Genomic DNA, 20,473 nt, shown 5'->3' with positions numbered 1-20,473 from the left:
TGGCACTGCTGATGCTGGGACAGGAACTCCCTGGCACTGCTGATCCTGGGACAGAGACATCCTGGTGGTGCTGATGCTGGGGCAGGAACACCCTGGCATTGCTGATCCTGGGGCAGGAACTCCCTGGCACTGCTGATCCCGGGACAGGGACACCCTGGTGGTGCTGATCCTGGGACAGGAACACCCTGGCATTGCTGATCCTGGGACAGGGACATCCTGGTGGTGCTGATCCTGGGGCAGGAACTCCCTGGCATTGCTGATCCTGGGGCAGGAACATCCTGGTGGTGCTGATCCTGGGGCAGGAACTCCCTGGCATTGCTGATCCTGGGGCAGGAACTCCCTGGCATTGCTGATGCTGGGACAGGAACTCCCTGGCACTGCTGATGCTGGGACAGGAACTCCCTGGCACTGCTGATCCCGGGACAGGGACACCCTGGTGGTGCTGATCCTGGGACAGGAACACCCTGGCATTGCTGATCCTGGGACAGGGACATCCTGGTGGTGCTGATCCTGGGACAGGAACACCCTGGCATTGCTGATCCTGGGGCATCCTGGCATCCCATCTGGGTACCACGACACTGCTTTGTACCCCACACTTGAAGTACAGCAGGATCCTGCTGTGGGTGGGACACAGCTGGGAGCAAAGGGCGTTTCTGCTCCTCCTCACTTCCATGAACCCCTCGGAAGTGAGCCCTGGAGGAAGCAAACACCCCAAAACACAAGCTGCTCTTGGGGACAGGGAGCAGGACAGGGGCTCCTCTGGCATCCTGCTGTCAGGCTGGCACCAGCCTGGCCCTCGCCACTGCCAAGGGATGGGAAAAGGCACGCACATGGATCCCAGGAGCAGCTCTTCCCTTGGAGCCCTGCTCTCCAGAGGTGCCCCTGGATGCGTTGCAAGCCCTGCGCATCTTCAGTGCCTGCACTGTTAAACTCACCAGAGACGCTGGAATTGGGGTGCAGATCCTTGTTTATCTCTCTTTTTAAGCGCCTTTTATTAGGCAGAATCTGGGGGTTGACACCATTTAGGAGAGGATTGGATCCTTCGATTCCTTTCACTCCCCACTCCACCCAGTTTAACCCGCGGTGCTCATCACCTGCGGGGGTTAAATCTGTCACCCTGGCTGGCGTGTCCCACAACTTCCCCATTCTCCTCCTGACCCGGCTCTGTTTTGATTTGTTCTGTTTTTCGGGGGAGAAGTGGAACCGGCCCGGCAGCACAGACCGGACACGAGCTGTAATTGGCAATCAGCTGATCTGAGCCTCATTAAAGGCACACGGCGCCGCAGGCGGCTCCGACACGGCTGTCTGGGTGCAGCCAGGCCTCCCTCCTCTCCCCTCCTGACCCCCCGTGCAGGTGGTTGGATGTTCCGGGGCTAATTAACACCGTGCCATTTGCATATTCTAGGCTGCTTGTTAATTATCTGCTTCGAGGCACGCTGCGTCTGCGGCGTTGGGACGGGTATCCCAAAGAACGCGCGGCGCTGGGAAGCAGGAGGGCGTCGGGAAAAAGGGGATTTTTGGGCTGTTTGGACTATTTGGGCTGTGGGGGAGGATGGGGGCAGCCGGCTGGCAGCGAGGTCCCCGCGCTGCGCAGAGAATCGCTTACACGCTGTCTGGGCGGGCGGAGAACGAGACGCAAAGCGGCGTTCCGGCACTTTCCATTCACGGATAAACGCTCCCGCTGAAAGGACGCTGAGCCCGCGGCTCAGCCGAGGAAGCGGCTGATCCCCGCTCCGGCTTGTGCCGGAAAACAACCGGGATCGCCCGCCGGCCGCATTCCTGCCCGGCGCACACCCACCCGGACGGACGGGAGGCCAGCTGGGGCCAAAGGGAGGAGGATTTGAGGATTTGTCGGCAAAACCTGGGTTAGGATCCGCTGCCATATGGGACGGGCACCGGGATGCCCCACGTCACCCAGCCCCAACAAAATCCCTTCTCCCGGGCAAATTCCCTGCGTTGCGGGATGCCCCACATGCCGGGAGCTTGGGAGAGCATCTCCCAAGATTTGTGGGCTGAGGTCTTTGACAACGAACTGCCAGGGCAGGGATGGATGGGATAGTGGGGAGAAATCCTTCCCTCTGAGGGCGGGGAGGCCTGGCACAGCTGTGGCTGCTCCTGGAGCAGCCAGGGACAGTGGAAGGGTTGTCCCTGCCGTGGCAGGGGTGGCACTGGATGGGCTTTAAGGTTCCTTCCAACCCAGCCCATCCTGGGATTCCATTTCTCTTTCCAGAGTTCCCTACTGCAAACAGGGAGTCATGAGCTGTGGCTCAAGGGGCTGAAGCATTCCCAAATACTTCCCAGTGTACGGGGAAATGTTGGGTCTAAGGGTTGGATCTTCTGGCTGCTCCAGAAGGAGCCACTCACCCTGCTGGCACCACCCTGCCCTGGCTGAGGCTGTTTTTTAGGAGATGCCAAGACTCCCAGGCAGTGTCCATTAACCAGGTCTTTTGCCACTGGAATTATCTCTCTGCATTGGGGAGAATTCTGGATGTAGACACTTGGGTGGGTGCTGTGTGTGGAAGTGGGGAAAATCTAGGATCCATTTCCTCTGTGGCAGCTAATGTAAGGAAGAGGAATCCCATCTTGCAAAAAAGTGTGATTAGAAAAACAAATGCATTCCTGTTAACACCAACTTGCTTCCAACAGCCACGCGTGGAAAAGTGTTGGAGGTGCTTCCATGAAGAAACTGGAGTGGCTGAGCCAAGTGACACGGCCAAAGGCAGCTGAGCAGTAATGAATCAAAGCTTGAAGCAGCGAGGGGATGCTCCCTGAACAGCACCAGGCTGTGTGTGCAGTGAAAGGAGTTTTGAACACTCCCCAGCCTTTCCATGCTCGCTTCTCCTGCAGGAATATCCCCATGGATACAAAGCGTGTCCAGCTGCTGAGCAGAGCTGTGAAAGCCCAGCACATTCACACTTTAAAGAGTGGGTTTCTCACCCAACAGGAACTTCACAGCAGCTCCTCGCTCCCATCTTGGAATGCTTTCCATGGAATCACTTTGTTCATTTCCCTGTTTCATCCGTTTTGGGGCCGCGTGACTCCCACACGGAGAGAGCGGCGTAAAAAACAGGGAACAAATATTCCAGCAAACCACAAAGTAAACGAGAGGGCAGCTGGAGGAATCCAGAGGATCCAGCCAGGCACAAAACAAAGCTGGAAGCCTGGACAGGCTGCTTCTGTGCACCAGGAAAAAGCTTCCTGGGAGCTTCCCGAGGGCTTTCAAAGCACTTTGGGGAATATAAATTGTCCTTTCAAACAGCTGCTGCCGAGGCCAAGGCTGGAGATTAAATATTATGACAACATTTTGTAACAAAGAAACTGGGAAAGCTGAGTTGGCCCCTGGATGTGGGGCAGGGCAGGGAGGAGGGGGGAACAAAGGTTTCCTACAAACCCCCCCGGATCCATCAGGGATGTGGACACCGTGCAGGCAGCTGGGCCTGATGATGGTAACACAGCTGGGACACGGGGGCACAGAGTGCTCAGGGAGAAGGAGATTCCCAGAGCCAGAGTCTGGAAGTAGAGCCCTAGAAACAGCTAATTTTCATATCATTTTGCTGTCCTCCTCTCCTGCTTCTTGCTTCTCCTTAAGGAATAGTTTGCTCCTCCATGACTCCGTGCCCTGATATTTTCTTTTCCCTTCCGTATCGTTGTTGTTGTTGATTTTACCATTTCCTGTGGGATTTTTCCTTTGGGAATTGTGCCGTGCCTTTGGCTGTGGTGTCACCCAGGGCAGGAGTTCTGTAGGTGCTTCTGGACTGGACGTTCTCCACGACTGCTTGGGCCTGGGAGGCTCAGACCCAGCGGGAGGCCCTTCCCAATCCTTCTTTTCCAGGTGGTCTTGGATGCATTGTCCCACCATGTCCAGGTAAAGAACGGGGCAAAGCTCCGGGGAGACGAGTGTCATTTGATTTGAGGTGACAAAACCGATGGAAATGGAGGAGCCATCCCTTCCTTTCCACGCCCAGCTGCTCTGAATGATGCACCACGTGGGATGTGTGGAGTTAACGAAAGCCAAAACTCTGGAATTAACCAGGATCCATTACAAATTCCCACTTTGGCCAGACAACATCAGTGTTTGGTGCCTTCCTGCACTAATGCGTTCATAATTCCTCTTTTAAGGCAATTAAACCAATGAATGCCGTTCTCGCTCTGATTCATTAAATGAAATTAGAAGTTTCGATGCAATTAGTGAATTTAGACCTCGGGAAAGACTCTGAATTTTGCCTTAACAATCCGGCAGGAGGCGATTCCCAGCAGCCGGATCGGGATGGCAAAGAGTGGCCGGGAATGTGAGGCAACTGTGCCCCCTGCAGACAGCCGGAATCCCCGGAAAACGGGAGGGGAACGGAACAGCCGGGCAGGAGATCCACCCCTTGGACCTCCACCACCTCCACCCATTTCAAGACTGAAAGGTCTCCTCCAACCTTGCTGATGTGATGGAATTTCAGAATCAAAAAACAAAAACAAAAACAAACAAACAAAAAAAAAAACCACAAACCGACAAAGAAGCTTTGCTAACCCCGGGCCATCACAGCTGATTTAAAAAACCAACGTTTTGAAGTACAAAATGTTCAAAACATATGAGGTGTTATCATGACAAAAAAATGAACCGTTGAATTTTTGAAGGAAGATCAGTGTGTTCTCCAAATAATAGTAATTTCTAATTATTCAAATGTATAATTAAATTTAATTGCAATGTAAGAATTAAAACTCTGTATAAAGGATGCTATAAACCACTGTTTTCCCACATGCAAATGAAACTTTGGTGTCTCTGAATCTTACACTTTGGTATTACAGCTGAGGAAAGGAATGTGAAATTCGAGGTGAGTGGGCAGGGAAATATCACTGAATCACACAGGAAGCTTTCAGGAGTGCTACAGTGATTTGTGCTGGAAACACAAAGGTTGGAAGTCCTGCCCTTCTCCCAGGATTGGGCCCTGTGCTGCTGCCCTGCCTCTCTTTGCCACAAGTTCTTTGGGAATAGCTCAGAAGCAGGCAGTGGGTAAAGCAGTGACTCAGGCCCGCTCCCAGGTGGGTGACTGTGCACGTTCCAGACCCCTGAGTCATCCCAGTTATTCCTCACAGGAAGGACTTGGAGCTCCTGCTGATCCCACAGCGGGGACGGGGACAGCTGGTGCTCAGCTCTGCCCATAATGGGGATTTTTGGGGGGGCCACACATCCCAAAAACCTGTACTGCCACTGAGCCATCCCTCCCTTCCAGAGCCACGTTCCCCGTGGGATGTCCCCAGCAATGTCCCTGTTTGCCACCATCCCACCACAACCCAAAATCCCATCATCTCCTCACTCACGGCCCCTTGTCCCTCATCTCCTCAGCCAGGTATTAATTAGTGTCCTCTCTCCTGCTGCTTAATGATTCCCTCGTTCCTCATGCTAATGAATCCCGTGCCCTTCTCCTCTTTTGGGCCAGGCAGTTTCTCAGGGTGTGATCTTCCCCCTTTTACCCAGCCACAGCTGATTTGACCACAGCTGCTGAATTGGCTTTGTTGGCTTCTTCCTTGCCCCGGGGGCTCTGCCACATCCCTTTGTGGCCCAGGAATCCTGCATTCCCTGGATCCACAACCAGGGGAAATCCTTCTTCCTGAATGGGAATCCTGCATTCCCTGGAAATACAGCTCTGGAGACAGCTTAGTTTTGATCCACTACCGGGGGAAATCATTCCTCCTGAATGGGAATCCCTGGATCTGCTACCAGAGGAAATCCTTCCTCATGAACAGGAATCCCTGGATCCAATCCCAGGGGAAATCCTTCCTCATGAATGGGAATCCCTGGATCCACTACCAGGGGAAATCCTTCCTCATGAACTGGAATCCCTGGATCCAATCCCAGGGGAAATCCTTCTCCCTGAACTGGAATCCCTGGATCCACAACCAGAGGAAATTCTTCCTCATGAACAGGAATCCTGCATTCCCTGGAAATAAAGCTCTGGAAAAAGCTTCTTTTGGATCCACGACCAGGGGAAATCCTTCCTCCTGAATGGGAATCCCTGGATCCAATCCCAGGGGAAATCCTTCCTCATGAACAGGAATCCCTGGATCCAATCCCAGGGGAAATCCTTCTCCCTGAACTGGAATCCCTGGATCCACAACCAGAGGAAATCCTTCCTCATGAACAGGAATCCTGCATTCCCTGGAAATAAAGCCCTGGAAAAAGCTTATTTTGGATCCACTACCAGAGGAAATCCTTCCTCCTGAATGGGAATCCTGCATTCCCTGGATCCACTACCAGGGGAAATCCTTCCTCATGAACTGGAATCCCTGGATCCAATCCCAGGGGAAATCCTTCTCCCTGAACTGGAATCCCTGGATCCACAACCAGAGGAAATCCTTCCTCATGAACAGGAATCCTGCATTCCCTGGAAATACAGCTCTGGAAAAAGCTTCTTTTGGATCCACTACCAGGGGAAATCCTTCCTCCTGAACTGGAATCCCTGGATCCACTACCAGAGGAAATCCTTTCTCATGAATGGGAATCCCTGGATCCACTACCAGAGGAAATCCTTCCTCCTGAATGGGAATCCTGCATTCCCTGGATCCACTACCAGGGGAAATCCTTCCTCATGAACAGGAATCCCTGGATCCAATCCCAGGGGAAATCCTTCCTCATGAATGGGAATTCCTGGATCCACTACCAGGGGAAATCCTTCCTCATCTTGCATTCCCTGGCTCCGCTGCCAGGGGAAATCCTTCCACGTTGTCAGCCTCACCTACAACTGACCTCACTGGAGGTGCCAAGGCCTGAATTTAACCCGGCAGTTGCACCCACGGGAGGAATTTGTTTTTCCGGCACCTGCACACCACGGGGAGCTCGCTGGCCGCTCTGTCTCACGGGTTCCATCGCCCTTGTTCATTCTAACTGGAACCTACAAAAACAAACACCAAACACATCCTTCCTGAAGAAAAGCTTTACGTATTCCACGTTTGTCAACAACCAGGCAGGACGCCGCCTCATAACCCCCTTCTCCCTGCAGCTCTCTGGGAAAACTGGTCAGTATTCCCAGCGGTTAACTGCTTTTATTTGGTTTTTTAACTCTTGTTCCTGACATGTCAGGACGAACTGCCCGCCCACCATCCCCTCAGCCACAGCTGCCCCTCAGCCGCACAATTTGTGCCCTCAGAGTACTTTAATTTCGGTAAATTTAAAGGACAACCGGGGACCCCGACCCGAGCCCGGCCCCCTCAGCCGCCGCCGCGACATGGCGGCACATGACGTCACCGCGCCGCCGTGACGTCACGGTCGCCCTCAGCCAGCTCCTCCCCCGCGAGGCCCCCACGCCGCGGGGCTGCCCTTCGCAGCGCCTGCCGCCGCCGCCGCGCTCCCGGGGCCGCCGCCCGCCCCGTTCCCCGCGGCCCGCGGGGCGGCTCCGCTCTTACCCCGCCCGGCCGCTTGTCCCGGCGGTTCGCGGCGCTGCGGCCGCGGCGCTGGCCGCGCGGGGCGGTCGGGCGCGGCGGGGCAGCCCCGCGCGCGGAGCGGCCGAGGCGGGGCGGGCGCGGCGGCGGCTCCGGCCGGGTCAGTCGGTGCGGGGCGAGCGGCGGCACCGCGGGCCGAGATGCCGCTCTTCGCCGCCAACCCCTTCGAGCAGGACGTGGGTGAGCGGCGGGGCGGTGGGCGGCGGCTGGGCCCGGCGCAGGGCCGGCGGGGCGGCCTCCCCGGCTCCTCGCTTGTCTTCTTTTTCCCGCTTCCTTTTCCTCCTCGTCTTTTTCCTTCTCCTGCTTCTCCTCTTTTCCTCTCCCTGCTCCCCTCGCCGCTCTCCCTCCCCCTGCTGCCCCGGGGGTCGCTGTCGGTCCCGGCGGGTGTCTCGCTGGGTGATCGGGAGGAGGGGCCGGGTGCTGCCTTGGCAGGGTCGGGAGCAGCCACGACTGGATCCTCCTTTGCTCCAGGCTGAGCCCCTTCCCAGCTCCCTCAGGAGCTGGGCCGTGGCTGAGGGCAGGAGGGCTCCCCTGAGGGCTCGGCACCCATGGGGTGAGGCCGGTGCTGCCACAGTCAGCGAGGCCGAGTGCCGCACCTGGGTCACAGCGAGCCCCGGGAATGCTCCGGCCTGGGAAAGTGTCCGGAAAGCTGGAAAAGGCCTTGGGAGGCGCTGGTGCCAGCGGCTGAACGCGAGCCCAGGGGTGCCCAGCTGGCCAAAGCGGCCAGTGGCCCCTGGGCTGTGCCAGCCCCGGTGTGACACAGCCCGGGGCACTGCCCGTCCCTGTGCTGGCACTGCTGGGGCACCTCCAGGGCTGGGGACAGCTCTGGGACAAGAGGGACCCTGAGGGGCTGGAGCGGGGCCAGGGAAGGGAACGGAGCTGGGAAGGGGCTGGGGAATTCCTGAGGGAGCTGGGAAGGGGCTGGAGAATTCCTGAGGGAGCTGGGAAGGGCTGGAGAATTCCTGAGGGAGCTGGGAAGGGACTGGGGAATTCCTGAGGGAGCTGGGAAGGGGCTGGAGAATTCCTGAGGGAGCTGGGAAGGGGCTCAGCCTGGAGCAAAGGAGGATCCAGGAGGGAAAAGCTCTGCAGCAGAGCCCTCCATAAACTTCCCACACTTTTTTTCCCCTCACGTTTTCTCCCACTTTTTAATTTTCCCCTCATGGCAGGGAAGACCCTGAGGGGCTGGAGCAGGGCCAGGGAAGGGAACGGAGCTGGGAAGGGGCTGGAGAATTCCTGAGGGAGCTGGGAAGGGGCTGGAGAATTCCTGAGGGAGCTGGGAAGGGGCTGGAGAATCCCTGAGGGAGCTGGGAAGGGGCTGGGGAATTCCTGAGGGAGCTGGGAAGGGGCTGGGGAATTCCTGAGGGAGCTGGGAAGGGGCTCAGCCTGGAGCAAAGGAGGATGCAGAGGGATCTTTTCCCTCTCTGGAATTCCCTGCCAGGAGGGGACAGCCGGGGGGGGTCGGGCTCTGCTGCCAGGGAACAGGGACAGGAGGAGAGGGAACGGCCTCAGGCTGGCCCAGGGGAGCTCAGGGTGGGCAGCAGCAGGAATTTCCCCATGGAAAGGGGACTCAGGGATTGGAAGTGCCCAGGGAGGTTTGGAGTGCCCATCCCTGCAGGTGTCCCAGGAATTCTGGAGGTGGCACTCAGGGCTCTGGGTGGGCAAGGGTGGGACTTGGAGGCTGGGAGGACTCTTCCAACCTGGATAATCCTGGGATTCCTCCTGGGCCCAGGGCACTGCAGCTCCGGGGGTCTCTGGCTGCTCCTGACACGTCCTGGCCGGGCTGGGGGCTCTGGCAGGGAAAGGCTCCGTGGGTCCCCCTCTCCTGTCCCCTCAGCAGCATCAGGGAATGGTTTGTGTCTGTTTTGCTCTGACTCCTGAAGTTTCCCAGCTTTTCCAGCCTGGCTGAGGTGTCTCTGTGCCTCGTGGCGTTGCTGGGTCTGCAGGGATTCAGGGAATTGTGGCTGCTGGGAGATCAGCTGCTTTCCATCCTTTTGTTGAGGATTTCTTCCCAGTAGCTTCCCCAGAACCACACGGAGCACACGCTGGGAGTGTTGGGGTGGCTGTGCAGGGCCAGGAGCTGGACTGGATGATCCTTATGGATCTTTTCCAGCTCAGGATATTCTGCGATTCAATGATTACAAAACCTGCCTGGAGTTGGGCTGAAGAGAGTGACTCAGTTGTTTCGTTTGGTGCCCTGCCCTGACTCGTGCTTTCTTAAACTCGTGCTCTGTGTCACTTTTTTTGTTACACAACGTCTGTTCTGAATGGCAGCACTGAAAAAAGCAGTGAAATAAGCGAGACCCCGGGCTCAGCTTTCCTGGTAGGATCGTAGGAAAGAGAAGAATTCAACATTCCTGGCATGTTTGTCCCGGCCAAAATGGAAGAGGTTGAGGGCTCTTGTTGCCACACAATCTCTGTTTTGTTTGTAGCATAAGTTGAGCTGGTTTCTTATTTTATTTCTTATTTTATTTCTAATTTCAGTTCCCTGGCGCAGTTTGCTGTTTGGCCACACTCACATTTCACGTGGCTCAAACTGGTGTATTTGTTCAGGTGGATTTTTTTTTTTTGAGCTCTGCAGGATTCTTTAACAAACCTCAATGCCTCAAGGACTCCCAGGCTGCTGAACTTCAAAACTGGAACTCTGTTTGCTTCCAGTTTCTTAAACTTTACTCAGTGTATTTTTTCTTTATATTAATTATTTATAATTTATTATTATCACTTATTAAAATTTGCAACAGAATAGGAACTTGAATTATAGGGGCTAAATCTTAGAGTCCCTTGCCAGGAAAACTTTCTCATTAGAAGCTTAAAAAAAAAAAATTAGCAATCTGTTGTAAATTAGACCATGCAAAATATCAGATTATCACATGTGGATGCTCTGGGGGGGTGCTGAGTTTGGAATTTTGGTGCCTTTTGTTGGCTGCAAAAGGTGGGGGCAGATCCACCTGCCTCTTCATGCAGAGCTGCTCTTTCCTTGCAACACCTGTGGGGAAAAAGGAATTTCCTTTTCTTACCTAACTCAGCCCTCAAGGGCTTCCATTTCCCTTATGTTTTATTTTTCTAGTATTTATCTTTTTTTCTTTTTTTTTTTTTGCTTTTCCCACATATTATAGTTGTTTTCCCAATATTATAGTTGTTTTCCCCATATTATTGATTTTTTCCCAGTATTATTGGTTTTTTCCCAATATTATTGTTTTTTCCCAGTATTATTTTTTTTTCCCAATAGTATTGAGTTTGTTCCTAATACTATTTTTTTTTCCCCAATAGTATTCTTTTTTCCCCAATATTATTGTTTTTTTTCCCAGTATTATTGGTTTTTTTCCCAATAGTATTGTGTTTTTTCCCAATATTATTGGTTTTTTCCCAATATTACTGTTTTTTTACCCAATAGTATTGTGTTTTTTTCCCAATGTTATTGTGTTTTTTCCCAATAGTATTGTGTTTTTTTCCCAATAGTATTGTGTTTTTTTCCCAATAGTATTGTGTTTTTTTCCCAATAGTATTGTGGTTTTTTCCCAATAGTATTGTGTTTTTTCCCAATATTATTGGTTTATTCCCAATATTATTGGTTTTTTTCCCCCAATATTATTGTTTCTTGCCACAGCTGGCTTTGCTCCCGTGGTTCCAAGCCCCCAGAGCCGAGCAGAGCCTTGGAACGTGCCCGGACACAGCTGCACATCCCGGGATAACCCTCTGGAACTCTGGGGGAGCGTGGTGGGCAGGAACCTCCAAAACCTTTGGAACGTTCAAATTCCCTCTCTGGATCCGTTCAGACTCCATTGCACTCGCTGCTTTCCCAGCTCTGTCCTTCCTCTTCCACAACCTTCACCCCTGGAGCAGCCTTGTTCCCTTTGCTGTTTGTTTTCCTGCCCTTCTCTCCAGGGCTGGGGAGGGCTCCAGGGGCTGGTGACAGGGGGGTGAGGACATTCCCTGGTTTCCCCTCTTGGGCATTCCCTGGTTTCCCATCTTGGGCATTCCTTGGTTTCCCCCCCCCCGTGGCATTCCCTGGTTTCCCCTCCCATGGCATTCCCTGGTTTCCCCTCCCATGGCATTCCCTGGTTTCCCCTCCCATGGCATTCCTTGGTTTCCCCCCCCCATGGCATTCCCTGGTTTAATCCCCTTGGGCATTCCCTGGTTTCCCCCTTCCATGCCATTCCCTGGTTTCCCCCCCCCCCCCCACCCCCCCTCCATGGCATTCCCTGGTTTCCCCTCTTGGGCATTCCCTGGTTTCCCCCTCCCATGGCATTCCCTGGTTTCCCACCTCTTGGGCATTCCCTGGTTTCCCCTCCCATGCCATTCCCTGGTTTCCCCTTCCATGGCATTCCTTGGTTTCCCCTCCCATGGCATTCCTTGGTTTCCCCTCCCATGGCATTCCTTGGTTTCCCCCCCCATGGCATTCCCTGGTTTAATCCCCTTGGGCATTCCTTGGTTTCCCCTCCCATGGCATTCCTTGGTTTCCCCTCCCATGGCATTCCCTGGTTTCCCCCTCCCATGGCATTCCTTGGTTTCCCCCCCCATGGCATTCCCTGGTTTAATCCCCTTGGGCATTCCCTGGTTTCCCCCTCCCATGCCATTCCCTGGTTTCCCCCCCCCCCCACCCCCCCTCCATGGCATTCCCTGGTTTTCCCCTTCCATGCCATTCCCTGGTTTCCCCCCCCCCCCACCCCCCCTCCATGGCATTCCCTGGTTTCCCCTCCCATGGCATTCCCTGGTTTCCCCCTCCCATGCCATTCCCTGGTTTCCCCTCTTGGGCATTCCCTGGTTTTCCCCCCTCCCATGGCATTCCCTGGTTCCCCCTCCCATGGCATTCCCTGGTTCCCCCCATGGCATTCCCTGGTTTCCCCTCTTGGGCATTCCCTGGTTTCCCTCCCATGGCATTCCCTGGTTTCCCCTCTTGGGCATTCCCTGGTTTTCCCCCCTCCCATGGCATTCCTTGGTTTCCCCTCCCATGGCATTCCCTGGTTTTCCCCCCTCCCATGGCATTCCCTGGTTTTCCCCCCTCCCATGGCATTCCTTGGTTTCCCCTCCCATGGCATTCCCTGGTTCCCCCCCTGTGGCATTCCCTGGTTTTCCCTCCCATGGCATTCCTTGGTTTCCCCCCCCATGGCATTCCCTGGTTTCCCCCTCCCATGCCATTCCCTGGTTTCCCCCTCCCATGCCATTCCCTGGTTTCCCCCCCCCCCCACCCCCCCTCCATGGCATTCCCTGGTTTTCCCCTTCCATGGCATTCCCTGGTTTCCCCTCCCATGGCATTCCCTGGTTTCCCCTCTTGGGCATTCCCTGGTTTCCCCCTCCCATGCCATTCCCTGGTTTCCCCCCCCCCACCCCCCCTCCATGGCATTCCCTGGTTTTCCCCTTCCATGCCATTCCCTGGTTTCCCCCCCCCCCCCACCCCCCCTCCATGGCATTCCCTGGTTTCCCCTCCCATGCCATTCCCTGGTTTCCCCTTCCATGGCATTCCCTGGTTTCCCCTCCCATGGCATTCCTTGGTTTCCCCTCCCATGGCATTCCTTGGTTTCCCCCCCCCATGGCATTCCCTGGTTTAATCCCCTTGGGCATTCCCTGGTTTCCCCCTCCCATGCCATTCCCTGGTTTCCCCCCCCCCCCCCACCCCCCCTCCATGGCATTCCCTGGTTTTCCCCTTCCATGGCATTCCCTGGTTTCCCCTCCCATGGCATTCCCTGGTTTCCCACCTCTTGGGCATTCCCTGGTTTCCCCTCCCATGGCATTCCTTGGTTTCCCCTCCCATGGCATTCCTTGGTTTCCCCCCCCATGGCATTCCCTGGTTTAATCCCCTTGGGCATTCCCTGGTTTCCCCTCCCATGGCATTCCCTGGTTTCCCCCTCCCATGGCATTCCCTGGTTTCCCCTCTTGGGCATTCCTTGGTTTCCCCCCCCCATGGCATTCCCTGGTTTCCCCTCTTGGGCATTCCCTGGTTTCCCCCCCCCATGGCATTCCCTGGTTTCCCCTCTTGGGCATTCCCTGGTTTCCCCCTCCCATGGCATTCCCTGGTTTCCCCTCTTGGGCATTCCTTGGTTTCCCCCCCCCATGGCATTCCCTGGTTTCCCCTCTTGGGCATTCCCTGGTTTCCCCCCCCCATGGCATTCCCTGGTTTCCCCTCTTGGGCATTCCCTGGTTTTCCCCCCTCCCATGGCATTCCTTGGTTTCCCCCCTCCCATGGCATTCCCTGGTTCCCCCCCTGTGGCATTCCCTGGTTTTCCCCCACGGCATTCCAGGTTGGATTTGCCTTTTGGGGCTCCTTAACTTTGTCCTCCTGTGGCAGAACTGAGCATCCTCCTCCTCCCATTTCCAGCTGCTGAGCTTTCCAGAAGAATCTTTTCCATTTTTTTCCTTTTCCTACTTAATCCAGCCCCAAAGGGCTTACATTTCCCTTATGTCTTACTTCCTTTTTTTATTTTTCTAATTTATTTTTTTCTCTTATTTTTCTGCTATTTTATCATTATTGACACTATTGACACTTAGGACATTATCACCATTATTGACTTTATTTATTTAATGTTCCTTTCATTTCTCAGTCCATGATAATTCTTGTCTTCAACATTTAATCTAAAATCTTGCAAATATTAATATTTGAAGAAAAGCTACTTAGACTTTTAAAAAAAATTTTCTTGCTCTTGCTTGGGTGTTTCTTTTCTCCTGGAACTGCAGGGACAATATTTTCCAGTCTTTGATAAGACTGCTTAAAATTCTTAAATTCTGAGCCTGCATTTTTATGATGTTTCTTTCTCATTTTTTGAGATTATTTTTGCTCTCCCTTGATTATTTTTTCCTGCCTTGATTATTTTTTAATATACCACAGCCTCACAGTTAGTGGTTTTCCTTATATTATGAAAGATATTTTATATAATAAACACAAATTTATAATTTAATATAATTTATACACAAATCAAGAGTTGTTCACTTTCATCTTGGTGTTTCCAAGCTCTGGATTATAATCTCTGTTAATCCCTCTCAAATCTTTCCAATGTTCTTTTTTTTTGTGTTTTTTTTTTTGACAGACAAATGAAATTATTTCCTTTTCAGATTATTTGCCTCAATGAAACAAAACACTTTTCAAGCAAAAAAACTGCATTTTAAAAAGGCCTTTCATTGAACTGGATGTATATTGCAAAAAGTTATTTTAATAACGTATTTTAATCCAGTTTTTTAGGCTATAATAGAACCATGAGTAGGGATCATTACAGGTAGGGCTGCCTTGTGACTGCAGGTTCATCCTGGCCATGATCTCTAATTAAATCCAAGCTGGAATTCTCTAATTAGGCTCTACAAAGGAAGGGGTGTGGATTAAACCTCTGCCTTTCATCCCCGTGTTTCTGCTTTATCTCCTGGAAAACAGCACCTGGAGTCGCCCTCCATCGCTTTTATATTTACTATTCTCTGAAAAGTTCTTCCATGCTTTGTGTGAAATCTGAGCTCTTTCTGTGCAGGCCAGGGTTGATTTCACTTCCTGGGCAAAGTGATCAAGAAAAGTTTGATTTTAGTGGTGGCAGCCACTAAAAAACAAACAAGCACTGGTTTAGCACAGAAGCCTTCTGTGCTGAAAGTGCACAAGGAGTGATTTTTATTTTTGTGCTAAATCCGTGCTCATTTTCTGTTTCTTGCATAGGAAGTGGCACAGGTGGAGAAACAATGTTGTGGTTTAGTATATTTCTGGTTTTTTAACCCAGATCTTCCTTGGTGAGCCTGTCCTAAGGGAATTCAGGGCTGAAATAACAAAATGTTCCGGGAGTTGGAAGGTCCTGAGGTGGAGCTGCCCCAGCCCAGGCTGAGGAGCTGGGCTTGGGAAGGATGGGAACAGGGAGGCTTGGAGCATTCCCACTCCTTGGGAAAGATGGAGCTTGGAGCATTCCCACTCCTTGCTTGATCCAAAGTGGGTTATTCCCTCATTTTTTTGGTCTTATCTCAGTGTATTGCTCATCCCTTCTTGTGAAAAAAGAGAAAAGAAATACTGCAAGAATAACGCAGTGGACCTGGCTGGAGGGCTGGGAATGTTCCCCTGGAGAAGGGAAGGCTCCAGGCAGAGCTCAGAGCCCTGGGAATGTTCCCCTGGAGAAGGGAAGGCTCCAGGCAGAGCTCAGAGCCCTGGGAATGTTCCCCTGGAGAAGGGAAGGCTCCAGGCAGAGCTCAGAGCCCCTTGCAGGGCCTGAAGGGGCTCCAGGAGAGCTGGAGAGGGACTGGGGACAAGGGATGGAGGGACAGGAGCCAGGGAATGGCTCCCACTGCCAGAGGGCAGGGATGGCTGGGAGATTGGGAATTGGGAATTCCTGGCTGGGCTGGAATTCCCAGAGCAGCTGTGGCTGTCCCTGGATCCCTGGCAGTGCCCAAGGCCAGGCTGGAGCAGCCTGGGATGGGGAAGGTGCCCCTGCCCGTGGCAGGGCTGGGTTGGGATTCAGGAGCCTCCCATCCCTCCCAGTGAGGGATTCAGGGACATTCAGGATTCGGCTGTTGTGTGTTACAGGGATGATCCTGACCATTTTCCCTCAGTGCAAAGCATTCCCTCCTTTCCTGGAAGAGCTGTGGCAGTGCTTTGGGGCAGGAGCTCTCCAGGCATTTCTCCTTTTGGCTGTGGGAGCAGCAAACAATTCCCAGCCCCTTCCCAGCTGCTGCTGTGAGTGCTCTCCCCTCTCCTGGGCTGGCAGCATTCCCTGGAACCACACAGCAGCTCGGGGAGCTCACCCAGGGAAAAGCCATTCCTTGCACTTGGAGTTCTTTATCAAAGCACCCCAAGCAGCACATTTTGCTTTTATCATTATTTCCATAAAAGCCAGCTCAGGTCTAATGTTCCTTCATTAATTGGAGGGCTGCAAAGGACAAGTCATTCCGTGTTTTTAAAGGTTACGTTCCCTCTGTGCTGAAAAAATCCTGGAGAAGGCATCCTCCCACATCTGTTTCTGCTCTGTCTCAGCATCTGTGAGGGAGTTATCCTTCAGAATTGTTCCTGAATTTAGGGAAGGAGAACAGCAGCTGCTGCTCAGTTTGTCAGGCTGGCAGGGAGGGAAACTTCCAGATCCCTGAGAGTTTGGGAAGGACAGAGTTGGGATCCCCACGGCTGCTCCCGGGTCTGGGTGGGCCCAGGGGAGGCACTTGGCTCCTGTGGGAATCTGCTGGCTCAGGGACAAGGCCTGGGAGCTGAGCTTTTGGGATAGGGATGGTGTGGGATGAGGGATCTGGGGAAAAAGGAGCTCAGGGGGGACCTTGTGGCTCTGCACAATTCCTGCCAGGAGGGGACAGCCAGGGAGATTTGGGATCATCCCAGGGAACAGGGACAGGAGGAGAGGGAACGGCCTCAGGCTGGCCCAGGGGAGCTCAGGGTGCATTTTGGGGAAATCCCTTCCTGGAAAGCGATTTCCAGCCCTGGCACAGCAGCCAGGCCAGCGGTGAAGTCCCAGAGATGTTGAGCTAGAAATGCCAGCTTTGTAGGTGAAATATTTGGATGCGTTTTCTGCAGTGCCCTCGGCCTGGGCCGAGCATTTGGGGCTGAGAACCCTCCTTGTCCTCCTGCACTTCTGCTCCTGGGGCATTTCCAGGGTTTTCCAGCCATCCAAACCACCTCACGTGGGCAGCCCTCATCCTAAAAATCAGCAAATCTGGGATCACATCCCAGTTTGGCCAGGCTCTCCCAGCAGGACAGGAGTCTCTGGAATTCCCTGCCAGGAGGGGACAGCTGGGGAGGATTTGGGATCATCCCAGGGAACAGGGACAGGAGGAGAGGGAACGGCCTCAGGCTGGCCCAGGGGAGCTCAGGGTGGGCAGCAGCAGGAATTTCCCCATGGAAAGGGGGCTCAGGGATTGGAAGTGCCCAGGGAGGTTTGGAGGTTTGGAATTCCTGGAGGGGGCACTCGGTGTGAATGGAAATCCCTGTGGGAATTGTAAAGTGAGATGGAAACACGGAATTGGGCAAATCCCAGGAGGGTTTCACCAGGAGCTGGCTTGGAACTGGAACCTCTGTGTGTGTTCCATCAGCAGGAATTTCCCCATGGAAAGGGGGCTCAGGGATTGGAAGTGCCCAGGGAGGTTTGGAGTGCCCATCCCTGGAGGTGTCCCAGGAATTCTGGAGGTGGCACTCCGGGCTCTGGGTGGGCACAGGGTGGGCACAGCTGGGACTTTGGGACCTGGGAGGGAAAGATCAACCTAAATAATTCCATCATTATTTTTCAACCTAAATAATTCCATAATTCTGAGGTGCAATCATCCTGCTGAAGCCTGTGATCATCAAACCTTCCTGTGGCCAGTGGGAGAGTTGGGATTATTTCTGCCATGGCAGGAAAAGCTGGTGTGATTTCCACTCAGGGAAATTTCAGTGGATCCATGGGAAGTACTTCAGGATACCCTTGGGAATCTACTTAGGGATTGCATATCCAGGGAATCTGCAGCTTCCAGAGGCTGATTTGACTTGATTTTCCTTTTTTTTAAATTTTTTTTTTTTAAGTATTTAAAATTGCAGGCACTCATTTATTTTCCCCACCATCCATGAATTCGTTGTTCATTCCCTAAAATATTGATGTAATTAAAAACAAAATTTAGCAATTCTATAATTTTTGGGGTAAGTTTTGAAGAAGGTTTGTGATTTCAAAATAATATTTACTTCCTTGAAGTAAATATTTCAGTTTGTGAGGATAAATTATGGCCAAAATTCTCCATTTCCTTTTTTTTACATCTGTAACAAAAGGGATTTGGAACATTGGTGGGTTCTGTGTTCGTGTTCCCTTTGTGGAATTCTTTCTGCTGAGCAGCCAAAATAAAATTGAGTTGAGTTGGTTAAAACTTTAATCTTGAAGCAGCATATGCAATAAAATATTTCATTTGCTGTTTATTAACTTGACCTGTAATATTGACATGGGATTTGAATAAGCTGGCTAATAAAAACTCAGAAGCACAAATAAATACCATTAAGCCTTATTAATTAATCTACAGAATGAGTGGAACAAGAAGAGCTTTAAGGTCCCTTCCAACCCAAACCATTCCATGAATCCATGAAATATTAATTAGGGATACATTCTATTGATAGGATCTGAACTGAACAAATAAATCACTTAATAAATCTTCTTTTTCTTTCCAGAAAAAGCTACAAATGAATACAACACCAGTGAGGATTGGGGGCTTATCATGGATATTTGTGACAAAGTTGGAAGCACTCCCAATGGGTAAGCTGGGCCTTGGCATTCCAGGGAATTCTGTGCTGCTGGAAGGAAGAAAATGGCACAGAGAACACAGCTCAAAAATGCCCAAGCTCCCAAATCCATGGAGTTGGCTTGGAAATCCTTGGAAAGAAACATTCCTGGAGGATTTTGAGCAGAGCAATTTCTGTGTGCTGAGCACATTCCAGGTTTTTCCTGGAGTTTTGCACAGCACGCCCAAGTTATTCATATTTAATGATCTGGCATCAATCTGGGGAAGTGGCTGTGCCAGGAGGAGAAAGGGAAATAAATCCTGTGCAGAAAAACACCTGGCAAGGACCAGGGGCTCTTTATGATATTTATCTGTCTTTGGTTGTTAGGAAAAATCAGAGAGAAAAGGGGGAAAAATAGGGATCAAAGCACAAATCACTTGGAATCAGTTTAGCCTGAGTGGAACATAAATGGAATTTCAGTGATTCTGTAGTGGCCAAAAATATTTGCTGAATTTTTGAGTGATAACATCTTCTAAATTTGGAATTAATCCTCAATTAGTGCATTCTTAAGTAATTCAGAATTTTTACCAGATCTGTTTAACATTAAAATTTGGTTTGTTTTTTTGTTTTTTTTTTTTGTTGTTTTGGTTTGGTTTTAATTGATTACCTGCCACAAGGAATAACAGCAAATCTGTTCAGTCTGGGAATCTTTGCTCCTGAAGGAAAAAAAAAATGTCCTTTGAGTCCTGTATTAAAAATCAAAATTTTTAATGCCACAAGACTTTTGTAGAGGGAAGTGTTTTAAATCTGATTTTGGAGGAAGGGATGTTGTAAAAAAATTCTGTGATTTTTAAAAAGTGACATATGCAGAAATAGAAGTATATAAAATGCATCATTCCATCTAAAAATACATACTTGTATAGAAAATAAAATCCCAGATTCTGAATTTTAAATGCCACTGCTGCTGGCATATTTTAATTCAATTTTTTGTGTCATTTTCTTCCCTTCTGCCCATGAAAATAATGAAGATTGTTGCCTACCCTAAATAAAAATACAACTTAAAATAACTGAGTTGACTTTGTTGGATGGTTTGTACATGAAATAAGATGAAAATATTAGGACTAAAAGTGTGTTTTTCTGGCACAGAGGCTTTTCTGTGCTTTGCTAATCCAGCAGTTCAAGTGATACTATTTTTTAAATGCTGCATCAGCTTTTTTTTTTTTTTTTTAGGATTTCATGTTTGTAAATGTTCCAAATATCAGTGTTAATGAAGCCTTTGATGTGCTTGAGCTCCTGCCAGCCATTAATGCTCATTTAAAGTGTGGAACCCCCTCAGCAGAAGCATTTAAAATGCTTTTTATTATTCTCCACTCACCTCAAATCGTGCTGAAACAAATCTTTGTGCCCTCAGGCTGTGGGAAAGGGGATCCAAGAGCTGGGGATGAAATCCACTAAAATCCCCATTTATTGAATCCTCTCTTTTTTCTGGGGACATTCCTGTTATTGTCTGGCCCAAACCATGCCTTGCTTCCCATTCCCATTTTGGGAATGGATGTGGAATGCCAGGGAAAAAGGGAATTTCTGCCAATCCAACCCCCAGCTGAGGCCAGACACACTGGTCAGGGGTAAATCTCTGCCCAGCCCCGAGAGGCTCAAGTTCAGGGACATTTCTGTTCAATAGGCTCAGATTTGGTGACTTTTTTGTTCATTAGGCTCAGCTTTGGTGACATTTTTGCTCAGCAGGCTCAGATTTGGTGACTTTTTTGTTCATTAGGCTCAGCTTTGGTGACATTTTTGTTCAGTAGGTTCAGGTTGGGTGACTTTTGTTCATTAGGCTCAGCTTTGGTCACATTTTTGCTCAATAGGTTTAAGTTTGGTGCCATTATTGTTCAATAAGCTCAGGTTTGGTGACAT

At 51.3% G+C, this 20,473-nt stretch overlaps 1 protein-coding gene and 1 long non-coding RNA gene across 6 annotated transcripts in view; one reads left to right on the top strand and one right to left on the bottom strand.

The window, feature by feature from the left end:
- The first annotated feature begins 7,520 nt into the window (after positions 1–7,520).
- STAM2 (signal transducing adaptor molecule 2) overlaps positions 7,521–20,473 on the top strand; it is a 53,543-nt gene continuing 40,590 nt past the window's right edge. For all 5 annotated transcript variants that reach the window (XR_008437925.1, XR_008437923.1, XR_008437924.1 and 2 more), the window contains exons 1-2: positions 7,521–7,608; positions 18,509–18,593. Coding sequence is in view for 2 of the 5 variants with exons in the window: in XM_053982596.1 (XP_053838571.1) it covers positions 7,569–7,608; positions 18,509–18,593 (125 nt within the window). In the remaining 3 variants the exon portion in view is untranslated. The remainder of the gene's footprint in view (positions 7,609–18,508; positions 18,594–20,473) is intronic.
- On the bottom strand, positions 16,893–20,086 carry LOC128810062 (uncharacterized). The gene is made up of 3 exons (XR_008437926.1): positions 19,935–20,086; positions 19,227–19,275; positions 16,893–17,020 (listed from the first exon to the last, which is right to left on the bottom strand). It is a non-coding gene; the product is annotated as an uncharacterized LOC128810062 (long non-coding RNA).

Source organism: Vidua macroura, chromosome 7 (genome assembly GCF_024509145.1).
Source record: "Vidua macroura isolate BioBank_ID:100142 chromosome 7, ASM2450914v1, whole genome shotgun sequence".
Classification (NCBI taxonomy): domain Eukaryota; kingdom Metazoa; phylum Chordata; class Aves; order Passeriformes; family Viduidae; genus Vidua; species Vidua macroura.
The sequence above is the reverse complement of the archived record's forward strand: the minus strand, read 5'-3'. Positions and strand labels throughout refer to the sequence as shown.